The sequence below is a fragment of the Pteropus alecto genome, unplaced genomic scaffold (assembly GCF_000325575.1).
Source record: "Pteropus alecto unplaced genomic scaffold, ASM32557v1 scaffold22, whole genome shotgun sequence".
NCBI lineage: Eukaryota > Metazoa > Chordata > Mammalia > Chiroptera > Pteropodidae > Pteropus > Pteropus alecto.
In genome coordinates, this window is record NW_006434839.1 from 9,303,442 (window position 1) to 9,320,140 (window position 16,699).

General features: G+C 34.9%; 1 protein-coding gene and 1 pseudogene across 2 annotated transcripts in view; one reads left to right on the plus strand and one right to left on the minus strand.

Moving 5' to 3' along the window:
• KLHDC10 (kelch domain containing 10) overlaps positions 1-16,699 on the minus strand; it is a 49,442-nt gene that overhangs the window by 24,322 nt on the left and 8,421 nt on the right. Inside the window, exon 2 of one of the 2 annotated variants that reach the window (XM_006910522.2) lies at positions 291-377. The exons of the other annotated variant lie outside the window; for it this stretch is intronic. Within the exon in view, the coding sequence (XP_006910584.1) occupies positions 291-377 (87 nt within the window). The remainder of the gene's footprint in view (positions 1-290; positions 378-16,699) is intronic. 2 annotated transcript variants of the gene reach the window in all.
• On the plus strand, positions 7,962-8,080 carry LOC112478769 (annotated as a pseudogene).

The following is a 16,699-nucleotide window of genomic DNA, read 5'->3' on the forward strand; positions in this document are numbered from 1 at the left end:
TATTCAAACTTCTTTTTAATATGGTTACAGAGGAATAATAATGATACTAGTGAGATGATTTAGTGCTACTATCTAATTCACATTAAGTGATTCTAACTCCCTAAAACCTAAAATTACAATTCCAGGGTGGTCAATATGAAACACAGGCCTAAAATTAAGTTCTAGACTTTGCTTACTCCAATTTTAGCTGTTTAGACAATTTTTAAAAACCAGAGTTTGAGTTTAGAAAATTCATTCAAATTTCCCTTTAACCCATATGAAGCACAGATCTCTTGCTAGTTATCACCCACCTCTCAAAAACCTGTTAGGGATCCTTATGATGGGACAGGACTGAATGAAGCGCCTCCTAACTGGGTCCCATCGTATTTTCTTCTTACCTGTTACCACAATTATCAGCAATAAGTCAGACACATACAACACATGGCAAATAATACATAGTTACTGTAGTTATAAAGACAGAAAAACAGAAAACAAAACAATACTTGAATACAGAAAGAAGTGATGCAAAGTAGCATTTAACCCTGTTTTGGGAGTCAAAACAAAATTAAATTAATATATAAGCAGTGATGAAGCTTTTCAACTCATCCCCAAAGAATACAAACGATTATGTGCACCATTTTTCGGAATTCTGGGTCAATAGAACATGCATTTAATAATCACCAATGCCATCTTGTGGCAAAAATTCACCATGAGCTTTACCAATAGATTAGAAACTAAGACATTTTTAAAAGTCAGTGAATGTTAAAAAAAGAAAGCTGTGATTAAAATTAATTTGGCATAATGTAGACTCCTGGTCTCTTCTGGGTTTGGTATCCCTTTATAAATTATATGGTTAAGAAGATAAAGCAATGGGCACCATTCTTTAAACATGAAATAACATCTTGGCACTTCATTGGCCTGGTGTTGGGGAATATGGGATTCATCTGCCTTCCCAGGAAGCAAATTAGCTCCATACTAACCTCAATTAAAACTTGTTTTCTTATAAACTAAAAGGAAAACATGAGGCATTCTAGAACTGTTAAATGGGATAATTGTTTTTCTGCTCAAAGTTTTGATACCTCCAAAGATAGCTCTTTTTGGCAATAAAATCAATTAACGTTTGTATAGAGTTTAAAGTTTACAAAGATATTCGCAAATATTACCTCACTTGATCCTCACAACAATCCTGTATGGATTCAATGGCCATTTCATTAAACACCTGCTATGCCTTGAGCCCCAGGCTAGGCTCTAGGATAGTGAAAGCAAGTTATGACTCTTACCCTCAAGAGCTCACGGTCTTGTGAGGAAGGCAGATGTCTAAACAAATAATTACGTTACAATGAAGTAACTGCTATAACTGGGGCTATAAAAACACTCCGAGGAAGATATAAATATGTGACTTAATGCCAGAGTCAGGATTCAAGCCTAGGCCATCTGACTCTAAAACCTGCCTTCTTTCCACTACATCAGACTTACCCTGTCTCAGGTCCTTAGAAAGAGTATGGTTTTGGGTTTTGACAATTGAAATATATTTCAGTGTTCATTAGCAAGGCCTGGTTTGTTTACTGTAGTCCTTGTACATAGAGATACACAAATTCTGTATAATTAAAAATAGGATTACCTGCACACGAGTACTTAATATTGTGGAGAAGACAGACTTGTGGTCAAAGGAAAGAACTATTTATTTTGCAAAAAGGCAAAAGGTTTATTTTTAAATCTTCTAAATGTTTTAAATCAGTAGTTTCTAAATGTTGGTCTACAGACCACTGCTAGGCTAAGATCCACCAGGCCAACACAAAATGAGAAAAATATGGACAAGGCAGTGAGTTTTTTAAAAAGCTAAACTGTTCCATTTAAAAGCCTGTCCTTTTTTCAGAGATTAGAAACTTTCTGTTATTAAACATTCTTTATTTTATGAGATGAAGGTGGTAGAAAATGGTAGTTGGTTTTGTTTTTTTAAATATTCTTTCTTGGAAAAATTGAACATTTGCAAGCCTATGGGTACCCCCAAAATACATATATTTTTTAATTTACAGGTTTATGACATCCAAAAGCCTATAAAAACCACAGCTTTTAAATCAATACATTCGTTAATGACTCCTAAGTCCAACACTGTAAACCACACACTGTCAAAGGATACGTAAGGTGTATAAGAAACTTCCCTTGCCCTCAAGAAGCTTATTTTCTAATTAGGGAGACAAGACAGACACATAAAACAATTATATAGCAATACAAGACAGAATATAACAAGTGATCAGCTTAAAATTTGACATTTTTATGTACCAAAAGCATTAAAATGTACATACCCTTTGACCCAGTTATTCCACTTCTAGGAATTTATTCCTAAAGAAACAATCACAGATGCATGGAAAAATGTAGGGACAAAGATACTCACTACGATATTATTTATAATGGTAAAAAATCAGAAACACTTTCAATGTCCAATAATAGGGAGATGGTTAAGTAAGTATGCTAAATAAACATACTTAAATTTGTTCATATTCTATGTAACACTAAAAAGTATATACAAGAATATTTACTAACATGGGAAAACATTCACAATATATTGCAAGTGAAAAATGCAAGGTACAAAATAGTACTAGACTATGACACCATATTAATAAAGAAAAAAGTGTATATATTTATGAAAAATACAGGAAGGATATACATCAAATTTTAATTGTGGTTATCTTTGGGTAGTTATTATGAGTGATTTTGTTTTTTTCTCCTTAGTGCTGGTCTTTATTTTCCAGGCTTTCTCATTGGGTAGGCATTACTTTTGGACTGGAAGAAAAACAATAGCATATTACTTTAATTTTGTTTTAAAGCTATGATTAAAATAAATACTGTAAAGAAACACACCAAAGTGTTAACAGTGGTTATGACTGGGGTTGAGGGTTATCATCTCTCTTATAATATCCAAAAATTCTATGACATATATTATTTTATAATGGAAAAATATAAAACAAATTAGAATAACACTGAGGGAATAACATTAAATATTATTGAACAAAAGTTATAATCAAAAATCTTTTTTAATGTTTTCTCAGAGCTCTGTGAAACATCTTTGGCCTATTTCTCTCTCAGCAACCAACGTAAGTCTGTCACAGGCATAGGCTAATGTTGACTCTATGCAGATAATTCATGCAAGGTAGGCACTGACTTCAAAACCTGCATTTTCTTCATTCACCCCAAGAGCAGGAAAAAAGAGAAACCAGCAACATCACAAATATATGCCTTTCCAAGTTCATGCAAATATGTTTCTGAACTTGTGTTCACTGAAGCTTTAATTTTTACGCATTTGAACTGCCAATCTTCATTTGTGGTTGCATCTACCCTTCAAAACAAAAACAATTTCTTCGGTCATTTCACTGATTTGTTTTTTGCTAGATTTAACTTTTTTTCTCCTTTTTATTAAATTTATTTCACTACAAATATGGCATAGTCAGTGACTAAATCAAGATGGCAGGCTGAGCACACTGCAAGCAAACTCTTCCCAAAGCCCCGCGAATACAAATGCCATTTTTTAAAAATCCATAATCACAAGAAATGTCCTCTGTGGACTAAAACTGTAAGGAATCCCTGAGAGATGAAAGAAAAGCTGATAGAATCGGTTTAAAGTAGGAAACCACAATCCTATATGCCCAGAGTACAGGGCTATTATTTCAAGGGGCCCAAGTGGCCTTCGGAGTAAACTAAGCCCAGAGGTGGAAGACAGCAGGAAGGAAGGAAACATTTCACAGAATCTACAGCATAGCTAGTTGGAGGGTAGCACAGAAGTTACAAAGCAGGTCAATCTCTCCCACCCGTTGACTTCTTTTGGGTCAAATAGCAGTATTTGCTCCCAGATGAGAACTGTGGCATCAAACACGAAAGGTGTCACTCCCCAGGGAAAAACAATGAGTATAAACACTTGGATTAGAGACAAGACAGAGCCCTGGGTGTATATTAACCCCCAGGCAGTAGTGGTATACACTCCATTTCACTGCACATTCCATCTCTACCCACAACCAGTAGAGATCTGCTTCAATAAACAGATGTAACATTCATAAGAAGGCTAACTAGGGCTCTCAAATAAAGATGAATGAGCACAAAACCAAGACTCAAACGTGAAAAAGAGGCATTTGTGCGACAAACATAAGAACTCACACCCAAAGAAAGAGAGTTAATAAATTAAACAGAATAATATCCTCAGAAATATGCAAGATAACATTTATTTTAAAAGAAATCAGTTGGAACTCTTGGAAATTAAATTTTGATCACTGAACTAAAAAACCTAAGGACTGAAAAAATATACTTAAAGAGCAAATTAAATTAGTAATCCAAAAGATGGAGCCAAGAACTTCACCAGAATATAGTTTAGAAGGAAAAAGAAGTGGAAAACATGTTTTAAAGTTAAATATAAAAGAGAATCGAGCAAACTCTATCAAAATTCCAACTGCTTTTCTCGCAAACATGGACAAGCTAGTCCTAAACTTCATATGGAAATGCAAGGAACCCGGAAAAACCAAAACAACCTTGAAAATGAACGAAATTGGAAGACTCACATTTCCTGATTTCAAAACTTACTACAAAGATACAGTATTCAAAACAATGTAATATTAACATAAGGATGGATATATATACACATATGTGTGTATATATGTATGTATGTGTGTGTGTGTGTGTGTGTGTGTGTGTGTGTGTGTGTGTGTGGAATAGAAGAGTGCACAAATAAACCCATATATCCAAGGTCAATTTACTTTGACAAGGGTGACAAGACTATGAAATGAGGAAAGAATAGTCTTTTCAACAGATGGTCCTGGGACAACTAGATATACTTCTAAACCCAGAATTCTATATCTACTCAAACTCTCGATGTGAGTAAAAAAATAAGGCATTTTTGAAGTACAAGGACACACAAATTTTGCTTCCCTTAGACTTCTGAAAGAATTACTCAAAGACATATATCTGGAATTTTAAAAAATTTAATACCAGAATAATAAACAAGGTACAAGAAACGAGTTTAAGGAGAGAAACAGTAAGGCCTTTGAGTTTAAGTAAACATCAATTGGAAAACACATCCATAGAAGGTTACTAACATTCAAAACTACAATCTCCGATGATATCGACAGGAATAACTGTGAGGGTAAGAAGAGAAGTTGGGAGGGAAAAGGGAAAGCAGATGATTAGTAAAGTCCTTGTCTTGTTCAGAGGGAAGATACAGAAAGAGGTTAATATAGATATCAATAGAAAATATGAATTTCAGTATTGTGTAAAACATTAAGAATACTAGATGGCTTCACTCCAAACATTTAAGGAAGATATACCTATCCTACACAAACATTTTCAGAGACTAGAGAACTCACTTAGGAGACTAGTAGAACCCTGATATCAAAACCTGATCAAGACATTAAAAACAATTACAGGTCAATATCCCTTATAGACATAGGCACAAAAATGCTGAACAAAATACTAACAAATCAAATCAAAGGATATAAAAAGGAGAATGGGTCATGTCCAAGTGAAGTTTATTCCAAGAAAGTAAGGCTGATTTACCATTCAAAAATCAATACAGTTCACCACATTAACAGAGCAAGGAGGAAAACCATATGATCATCTCAATAAATACAGAAAAAGTATTTGATGAAATTTAATACCAAGCAAACCGGGGAAAAAAAGAAACAGAGTCACAGAAAAACCTGTACACAAATGTGCATAGAAGCTTCATCTGTAATAGCCAAAAACCTAGAAACAACCTTCCAACAAATGAATGGTTAAACGAACCGTGGACTGTGGCAAACTACAGTATTAATGAACTACTGATATGTACGGCAACTTGGATGGCTCTCAAGGAAAAAAGCCAATATCAAAGGTCACATGTTGTATGATTCCATACGTATAACATTCTTGAAATAACAAAATTACCGAGATGGAGAACGGATGAGTGGTTGCTGGGGGTTGTCAGGGGAGGTGGCTGTGGCTATAAAAGGGTAACACGAGGGAGGAGAGAGGGAGTCTTGTGATGGACTGTTCTATGTCTTGACTAGGTGGTCACACAAATCTACACATGTGATAAAACTGTATATGACTCAATACAAACACACACACACACACGCGAATGCATATAAAACTAATGAAATCTGAGGAAGGTCAGTGGTATCAGTGTTGATTTCCTGGTTGTGTTTATTGTACAACAGTAACAAGATGTTATCATTCAAGGAAACTGGATGAAGCATATATAGATCTCTTTGTATTATTTCTTACAATTGCATACAAATCTATAATATTTTAAAGCAAAACATAAAAAATTAAATAAATAAAAACCAAAATGAAGAAAAAAACTGATTATGCTGATATGGGGCAGACTGCATTCAAAATGATAAATCTGAAACAACAAAAAATATTTTAATAATGAGAACTATTGCTAGAGAATACCATCTAAGAATTCTGATTTAGGTGGCTATGCCATGTGGTATAATCCTAATGCTTTATACAATTCAGTATCTATAAAGAATTTCAGAAGAGAAGCAAATTAATACTGTATTTAGAATCTGCTCAGTTGTACAGATTGCTTACTGTACAAGAGCTCCAAACAAAGTGGCTAAATTGGGGTGGGGTCTAAAATCCAGCCTGAACTCTACTCCCCGATGCAACCATAGGACTATGCCTACCTGAAAGAGGCATTTTTTAAAAATTTTGCACAATGGCATACTTAAGGTTAGCAATGACCCACTTGTTAAGTAAATGAGTTTCTTTTAAACGGAGGAGAAATAACGTTTATTTAGTATTTATTCCTAGCACTTGCATATACTCATTTTTAAATGTCTGCCTTTTGCCTTTCAAAACAAGATCTGAACCCCATATCTTAGTTCTGTTGTGCTGTTTGGGTACAGAATATTCCTTAGGTGGCTTCAGTTCTATCTCAAATCCTTTCTGAAACAAAGTGGTGTATAAATCAACATAATCTAAAATATGAGTTACAGAGCTATACTGCACTATATTATGGTTTAATTAGTCATGGTGGTGTGTGTGTACGGGGGGGATGGGGGAGGGAGAAACAAGTGCATTCCTTAATAACAATACCATTCCAAGAACCCATTTAATCCTCACCACAACTCTATTAGATAGATACTATGATGATTTCCAATGTACAGATGAGGAAACTAAGACACAGAGAGGTTAAGTCATTTGCTCAAGGTCACTTAGCTAAGCGAGTGAAAAATTTGGGATTCAAACCCATGCAGTTTGGATTCAAATCACTCTTAACCACTTTGCAATAATACTCTTAGTCACAATTCAAGTGGGCACCTGAAAAAGTGTGTCTGATCAGGGCACTGGATAATTACTTGTTAAATGAATGAATGGATGAATGACTACAAAGACAGTGATTCTCAGCCAAAAGTACACGCCCCCAAACCTCCGAAGAAGTTGCTCTCCTCTCCCAAGATTCTGGTATTATCCCCCATTATACTATCATACTGCCACTTCATTCAGAATAAAAACCAGAGCAAGTCATTGTAACTAATGGAATAACTAACATTTCTCATCCCTTAGGTTTTTAGGAGTCAAAAAAAAATGATTAAGAACTGTGCTGAAACAGAAACAAACTCACAGATACACTGAACAAACCAGATGGGACGTGGCATGGGGGGCTGGGTGAAAAAGGTGAAGAGACTAAGAAGTACAAATCGGCAGTTACATAACAGTCATGGAGATGTGAAGTGCAGCATAGGGAATATAGTCAATAATGTTGTAAGAACTATGAATGGTGCCAGGTGGGTACTAGACTTATGGGGGATCACTTCCTAAGTTATATAAATGTTTAACCACTATGCTTTACACCTGAAATATAATATTGAATGTCGATTGTAACTGAGAAATAAAAAAATATTTTTTAAATAATAAATTTTAAAAATCTCAGAAACTATCACAGTCTGGAGGAGCCTAAAGAGACATGATGACTAAATGTAATTACTGTGGTATCCTAAATGGGATCCTGGGTCGACAGCCATGCCACCCTGGACGTGCCCAATCCCGTCTGATCTCAGAACCTAAGTAGGATCAGGCCTGGTTAGTACTTGGATGGGAGACCACCTAGGAAGACCAGGTGCTGTAGGCATGGAATGAATGAATGAAATGAATGAATGGGATCCTGGGACAGAAAAAGGATGTTCAGTAAAAACTAAATCTGAATGTAGAGCTGAATTCATAAAAGAAAAGAAAAGAAGAGAACTGTGCTGACAACTTGAACTTGCACTCTGATTCTTTTAAAGGCCTTCAAACTATGGTTTGACTACTTATTGGTTTCTACTGTACTTCCCTAATACACACACAGGAAGTGTATCTTTAGGGAGTTACAACATTGAGACAAAAGCAGCTATTTGCACCCCCAGATATCAGATATGCTATATCTTGTTTCTTAGCCGTACCCCATGTTTGTTTTTTTTTTTGTTTTAAACATTCTATTTTCATATCTGTTTATTAGCCAACTCAAATACTTTTGGCAAGAAAGGAATAAATGGTAAGGGAATGAAATTCCTGGTTCTCTCACCTTCTCTGTTGCTTGTCATGTCTGTTGTTCAAGAAAACATGTTCATTTCCCCCACCATATCTCATATTTGTTTTCTTTCACTTTAGTCTCTTGTCTCGACATGTGTAGCAAAGAGTAGGCTTATCATAACTTCTTTCCTTCTATAAAAGTAAAGTAATCATAGCCTATTGAGAGGCATCTTCAAATCTTAAGCTGTTCTTCACCATTTTGGTTTATATTATTAGTTATCCAAGTATTATTTTACTGAAAAAACAGGCTTGCTGGTTGAGGAGTTTCATCTTTGAAGGACAAAGGAGGCACAGGAAGAGTTGAATCAGGCTTAAACTGTTTCAAAATGCTGATATGATATTTGAAACCAGTGGTCCTAAATGACAATTCTAAGCTATACTCTCCTTCCTTAGAAATAATTTTAAAAAACAGGCTAAAAATTTTACAGATTATAAATTAATCAAAATGCATTATAATTCATAAACCTGTTAAATTAAAATATTAAATCTGCATCTAACAAAGAAAAATCCTAGGAACACTCCTGATTTAAAATAGTATTACCACATTCTTAATGTTTATGAATGGCTGTCAAGACTCTAAAATAAACTTTTAAATAAAATCCTACCCTTCGACCAGTTTAATCTTTTGATAAGAATTAACTATAAATACACCATAAATATATGTATACCAGATGGTCTCTAAAGCTCTAAAAAATCTACAATTCTCAATGGAATCAGAACTGTTCCAAGAATCTTAGAACTTACCTAGTGCAGTGGTTCTAGAGATACTGGACTAGCTGGCTCACTGCAAGCTTATTAAAAATAATAATTAAAAAAATAAAAAAGCAAAAACAAAAAGCAGATTACCAAGTCCATCCCAGTACGTCAGGCATATTAACTTTGGTGGGAAATCAGGTTCCACAGAGACTAATAAAAATTATTGGGTCTCTCCTCCACAAAATACACAGATACTCATAATTTTACATATGATATAATTCCCCTGGAGACCAGCCACAGATTCATGAACTGATGGACCCGGGTTAAAAAAATTAAAAAAAAGAATTTAGACCCAGAGTGGTATTACTGTTTTCAAAAGGGCAGGTAAATGGCAGAATGAATAGACTTATTCCACATTCTACCAGAAGACAAAACTAGGAGAAACTCACAGAATTTGCAGCTGAATTTATGACAACTCTTTGTAATAATGAGAGCCAACAAATAATGTGACAATTCTCTTCACAAAGTAATAGGCAGCCGATTAATCGAAGAGGTTGAAATAAGCAGACCTCTTTAAAATAGAGCTTTAAAATAAAAAGATTAGAGCTATTATGGAAAGGATTCCCACACTGGATAGAAAAAAATAGGGCAAGGTGACTTCCAAGGTCTTTTTAATTTTCACATTTTATGATTCTAAGGAGTTTTAGAAGAAGGGAAAAAGGTAAAAGATGAAAAGTGAATTTTAAAACTTTTTTTACTGCTTATAGGTTGTTTTCTATGTTTAAGATTTTTAAAAAAGACTGCCTGCATTTGTACTGTATGTGGGTCTGTGTCAATGTGCCTGTCTTACAATGTAAACTATAGCTAGAGGATCTGTTTTTCTTAATACACGATCGCCTCCTTCCTTTTTATCTCCAGTAGAACTTTATTTTTTAAAAGAATGAGTAGAGAATTCATCCTACAACCCTAGAAAATCACCCAGTTTCTTTACTAACAACTAAATTTTGTATCCTAATTATACTGAAATAAAAACTTATAGTGATAACCCACTCAAGAGTCGGACTACATTTGGTCTTTTCTTGCTTCTGGATTTCTTGCACTCTAACAAGCATCCAGAGAATAACCTCTCTCCTCAAAAACATCCTTGAGAGAGAGCAAGAGAGAGAGAAAAAGAAAAAAAGACTATGTACTAGGTGAACGTAGATGTAGGAGACTATTGATTTTTAAATCAATACATTTTGACAATGCCTGGTGTACTAAGTTTGCAACTTCCCCCAACCCCTTAACGAGCACCAAAGATGGGTAGCTTTACTAGAGAAAGACACAGAGCCCTCTCTATTTCTGCAAGTAAAACTAAGGAACTAAACAAAAGGAAATCCTCAAATTCTAATAGTTAAATGACTGTATCCAGAAATGTCACTTATTATTTTAACTATTCGTTCTGTTCCTCGATTAAAACTAGAAAAAAATTCCATTTTGAATGTGAAAACACAATTGTTCTGTATAAACTCGCTTTCCCTCTTCTCAGGTCACCATTTTCTGTTGGCAAATGCAATGTCTTCTAAGGAAATACCTATAACCAAAGGCAATAAAAGCTTGTGTTGGACTATATATGGCAAAAAGCAATAAAATATTCACTAAATAACAAATTTTTAATGTCTGATCATTTAAAAACTTTTAGAATACCTAATATATAAAAACAAGCTATTCTGAAAATTTGATAATTCCGTTATGTAACAAGCAGAGACTGAATATCTTAAATGCAAAACTAAAACATGTCAGGTATGAATACTGCCAAAATTGACACGATTTCTAGTAAGACATCTGCATAATGCATTATATTCAGAAAGAAAAGCTATTCTTTACTCAGAAATAAAAATGTCAAAGGATAACATTTCATAAGAACATCTGCATTGAAGCATTTTTTTTCTATAAATGCAGAGATAAGTTTTGGATTTAAAATCATAATTGAGCAGAAAGAAATGTGATGCAACTTTAAGAAGTTATTTCTCTCCCTGAAAGGTTTTCTCAATATTTTGTTTTGTATATGCACATGTATTTAAAGCTAAATATACTACCTCTTTCTAAGGTACCCAGTTTGGAGTGCGTATTACAACTTCATATTCCTCCATCAGGCTTGTGTATTTGCGTGTGTTTTAAGGAATTTGTTTTATGTGACACCAAGATGATTGTGGCTAGTGTTTGATCAATTACACATCTGATTTAAATTAACTGATTTGACAGTTTGTTGAAACCATATGGCAGGAGCTACTGTGGGTAAAAAGGGAAACAAAAAAAGCACCATTCAACTACAAAGACTACTTATCTCATTTTTTGCTAGTCATCATACTTCTAATTTCACTATCTAGTTCTTATAGACAACTTAATGATCGTATCTTAGTAAAGCTTAAAGCAAACTCCCTGACGCTACAGCAAATACAAAAGGTAAGGGCATGAGATCAGGCTGGATTCTAAACGCAGCAGGAAGCCACTTTTGTCTGGGAAGCAATAACCATAGTTGTGCTTTAGAAAGATTAATCTTGTTTTAGTAGATAGGATGAAATAGAAAGGAAGTCTGGGAATGACAAAAATATTATTAATGCAGTTCAGTTTAAGGCAATGAAGGCCTGAATTACAGTAGTAACAGAAAGAACTGGGAAGGACATGAAGCAAGAGAAGAGCACAGCACAGTGGTGACAAGTATGGACTTTAGAAACAGCCTGTGTCCAAGTCCTGGCTCTGTCCCTTGCTAGCCCTGTGGCCTCAGAAGGTCTTATCCTCTGGGCCTCAGCGTCCTTCTCTATGTAAAGGGCACAACAACAGTACCTGCTCCTTACAGGTTTATGAGTAAATGTTTGTAAAAATGCCTAGCTAGTGATGTTATTTTGGGGATAAAACATAAGGACTTAAAGACTAGCTGGATGGGAAAGTTGAGTAAAATAAAGGGATAAATATAAGCGTGAGTTTTTAAGTTCTGTAACTTGAAGAAAACTTTAAAAACAAATATTAAAGGGTAAGCTGGAAATATTTATCACTATGTATTGCAGCAATATTTTTAGAGTGTAGGAACAATTTAAACGACTATCATTTGCATAGCTGGCTAATTATTGTACTTTCATACAACATAATACTTTCAGCCATGAAGAAAAATCAAATCTAAATGTGCTAATATAGAACAATCCTTCAAATATATTTTTAGTAAAATAAACAAAATGAAAAGGACAGGGGCAGAAAGAATACTTTATGTTGTACTCTAATTTGTTTAAAATTAAAGGTAATATATACCCATACGCAAATCTTTTAACAGATAATACCTCTGCGGAGAGACTAGAAAAGTAGGAATCTAGGGTAGAAGGGATATTTTGTCTCTCTTGTACACTATTTGATTTTACCATGTTTATGTAGTATTTTTCAGTTTAAAAATTAATATTAAAAATGAGGGGTAGGAAAGGATGAGTTCAATGAAAGAAAATTAAATTTACATGTTTAAGTGAGCATAACTTTATGTGTTCTAAAAGCTTGCCCAGTACAAATACTGGTAAGTCTAATTATCTGGAGGGTTCAAAAACACCAAAGAATGGCCTCAAAAAATTGTTCAGGGAGAATAAAAAAAGTGAACCTTAAAAAGTACACAGGCTATTAAAAGAAGTTCGGCTGCATTTCAAAATGCTAAATTTACACGTCAGTTGTGATGTGAAATTCTGAATATATGTCCTCATGTTATTTATAGTTAACAGGCCCCTAGGAAGGCCTACAAAAGCCTTCTATACCCACGATTACAACCTACAGTATTGCAGTAACAGCAGTACAGAGTCCATCACTTTTTAACCTTATCTTACTCAAGTTCTCGGGCACATCTGACAAGATCTCCCTCCTTTTACAAAATATTTTCTTCTCTTGGCCTCTGTGAAACCAAGCAGTCCTAGATGTCTTATTTTACTGACCTTTTTTGCTTGCTTCTCCTTCTCACCTTCAAGAGCTGTAGTCTTCTACCCTTACTTTTATTTAACCTTCCTTTGTAATCTCATCTAGCCCATTCGCTTCGAATACCATGTGTATGCTAATAATTCTAAAATTTCTATCTCGAGCCTCCATCTCTTCCTTGAGTTTGATTTATATTGAAGACCACCTACCCAATAGCCTCTACTTAGGGGTCAAATAGGCATCTCAAGTTTAACAGAGCCAAAACAGAATTCTTGATCCATTCCCACAACCCTGCTTCTTCCAGTCTGTTCCATCTCATTTAAGGACACCACCAACCATCTAGTTGCTTAAGACAAAAATGTAGGAGTCTTCCTGATTCCTCTATTTTTTTTATACCTCACAGTAAATTCTGTTAATGCAACTTTCAAAATATATCTCGTATTTAATCCCTTCTCAGTACCAACAGCACTGTACTCTAGTCCAAGTCACCATCATCTTTTTAGATTCCCGCGAGTCTTCTAAATGGCCTTTATGCTTCACTTTTACCATTTGCCACAATCCATTCTCCATCCAGCAGCTACAGGGAGTTTCAAAAAATACAAGTCACATCACATTACTCCCAATTCCTCTGCTTATAACTATCTAATATTGCTCCCCTTCACTTTTAGAATAATGAAAGGTGACAAATTCAGTTTTAGTCATGCTGAACTTGAGGGGTATAAGGCAGTGGAGACAATAGAGAAAGCAAGTATATGGCTCTCGAGAGAGATCTGAGCATAAGTTACAAAGTGGCCTTACTTATTTGCATGTGAGTGGAAAATGAAAACCATGGATTTGGAAAAGAATACCTAAAATGGTTGAAAAAGAAGGGTGGAGGCATAAGATCAAGACTTGAGAACCCTAATATTTTAACGCCTTGTTGAAGAGGAAGAGCTGACAAAGGATACTAAGTATGAGAGGCCAGATACATAAAAAAGACAACCAGACCCAATGTCAAGGAAACAAGGGAAGAAACATTTAATGTTAAAACATTTTAATGTTTTAAAATGAAGAGAGATCAAGTAAGATGGAGACTGAAAAACATCCAGTTGATCCGACAACACAGAAGTCATCTGTGACTTTAGCAAGAGCTACTTTAAAGACATGATGGGGAGTCATGGCAATGAAGACAGCAACTCTGGTCAATGCTTTCACGAACTTGGCTGTAAAGGAAAAGGGGGAGATCAGAAGAGCTAAAATTTGAACAAGCTCAACTGCTACAGGAATGAGTCGGTGGAGAGAATGATGTTAAGATACAGGGCAGAGAAGTGATAATAATGTAAATTTTATGAAAAGGCAAGAGGCGATAGAATCAAGGCATGGATGGAAGGATGCTATAACTGTTTCTGATAATATTCAACATAAAATTGCATGTGGGGAAAAAAAAGTATTTGGAAAAGCCATACAAAAATTGTATGCTGTAAATTCCTAGGTAAAAAAAAAATGTGTTTAGACTTACATGATGTATACTAACTTATACTCAACTCTCTTGCATAAATGACTATAGACACTGACAATTACTAACTCATTCATAAACATTTACTAAAAGCCTGCTATAAGCTGGGCAGTGTTCTAGTGTCTGTGGAAGGTGACAGAGAATAAGACATTATTTTTGCTTTTAAGGAGCCCATGGTTAATAAGCAGATAAATTCAAAACAAACAATTGCAATTCAGCATAAGCACTGTGATCCTCTGTATACACAATGGAAGGTGGTGGCACAAAGAAGAGGCACAATGGGCTTTGACGTCTAACAGACTGGGTCTGAATCCTAACTCTGACACTTATTAGTTATACAAACTTCGAGCAAGTTATGTAACTTCTATCTAAGCCTCAGTTCCTCAGTACAGAAGGGAATGAAAAAGTTATTTACCTCAGAAGGTTATGAAGATTTAATAAGTTAATGCTTGTTAAATGCCTTAAACAAGGTCAGACACACAGTAACTACTGAGTACAAGTAAGCTATTTGTATTACATGGGAGAATAGAAAAAAGGCCTATAAAATATACTTGGATGGGTCTGAGAAGACAATTAGGTGAATGGCATTATAAGAAGAAAAAATGGTATGTACAGAATCATGACACAGTGAAGTATTGCAGGAAATAACTTTTTTTTTTTTAATCTCTTCCAACCTATCTTGTTCCAAGAATTCAGGCAACTGCAAATACATCTATATCGCTGAAATATGAAATGAAAGACAAATGATGGGGTTGGAGAGGTGGAAGGAGGAAAACGGGAGAGTTGGGGGGAGGAGGAAAACTGACAAGATAAGGGGTGAGCAAAAGTAAGAAATCTAATGTGATTCCCAGGTTTCTGGCTTGAGTCACTAAATTAATGAGACAGACATTAAATCAGGATAAGAAGCACAGAAGGAAGAGCAGGTTTGGCAGGAAAGATGATGAAACTGTTTTTGGACGTGTTGAATTTAAGGTACTCATCAGTCACTTGGGGGGGGCGGGCAGTGTCTAGTAGCCATTGGCAAACAACAGGAAAAGAAGTCTGAGTTGGAGACAGATTTGGGTGTTGTCAGGATATTATGATAACACAGGGAAAATATAAGAGTAGAAAAGAAAAACAAACAGATATACTCTTGGACATCAATATTAAGAGGCAGTTAAAGGAAAACTAATGAGAAGAAGTTCAAGAGATAAAAGGATAACTAAGAGCTCTTTAAAAATAGAGACTGTCTAATTATTTCATATTGCTAGTCAAAATCAAAATCTAGAGAAGTTGGGTGGAATGAAGACTAAGAGACAGCCAAAGGATTTAGCAATTAGGAAGTTATCACCCTAGCAAGAGCACCTGAGTAGAACGATGGGGGCAGAAGTGAGACTGCAACAGACTGAAGAGAAAAAAAAAGAGAAGAAATGTAACAAGAGAGTCTACTTTTTCTGAAAGTTTGGCTGTGAAGAAGTAAAATAGGACAACAGCTAGGAAAAAAAAAAAAACCGAAAAGGTTATTCATATGATAAATTGAGGAGAAACAGATTCTACCTGAAAAATAACAGAAAACATAAACCAATGTTTATAAGTAAAACACTGAAATACAGAATAGTTTTAAGAGAATCTCAAGTTGCTACTAGTGATCCGTAATTATTTACATAGTATTAAATAAAACATAATTCACTGATAAAGAACAAAAAGGAAAGCAAATCATCAAAATGTTGATACGTTGTCTTTAAGTGGAATTACTATGGATGAGTTTCTCCTTGTTTCAAGTTTTCAATGTTTTCCAAATTTTAATCACGAGCTTATATCCTTTTAGAGTGGTGGTGGTAGGAGGTGGAAGACACAAGCTATTTAAGAGATTCTAACTCAAGGAAGATAAACAATGGAGAGAGATGAAATGTAAGTAGTCAGAGAGCAGAAAAGAAATGGAAAGAAAAAATAAAACCAACACAGAAATGAAATCTTCACTGCAAGTAGAGCAAAGGAGTACAAACACTGCTGAAACATAGCAAAGGACATGGACGACAGGGCTGAGAAAGGCAAGCAAGGTATAATGACGAACTCTAAAAATCA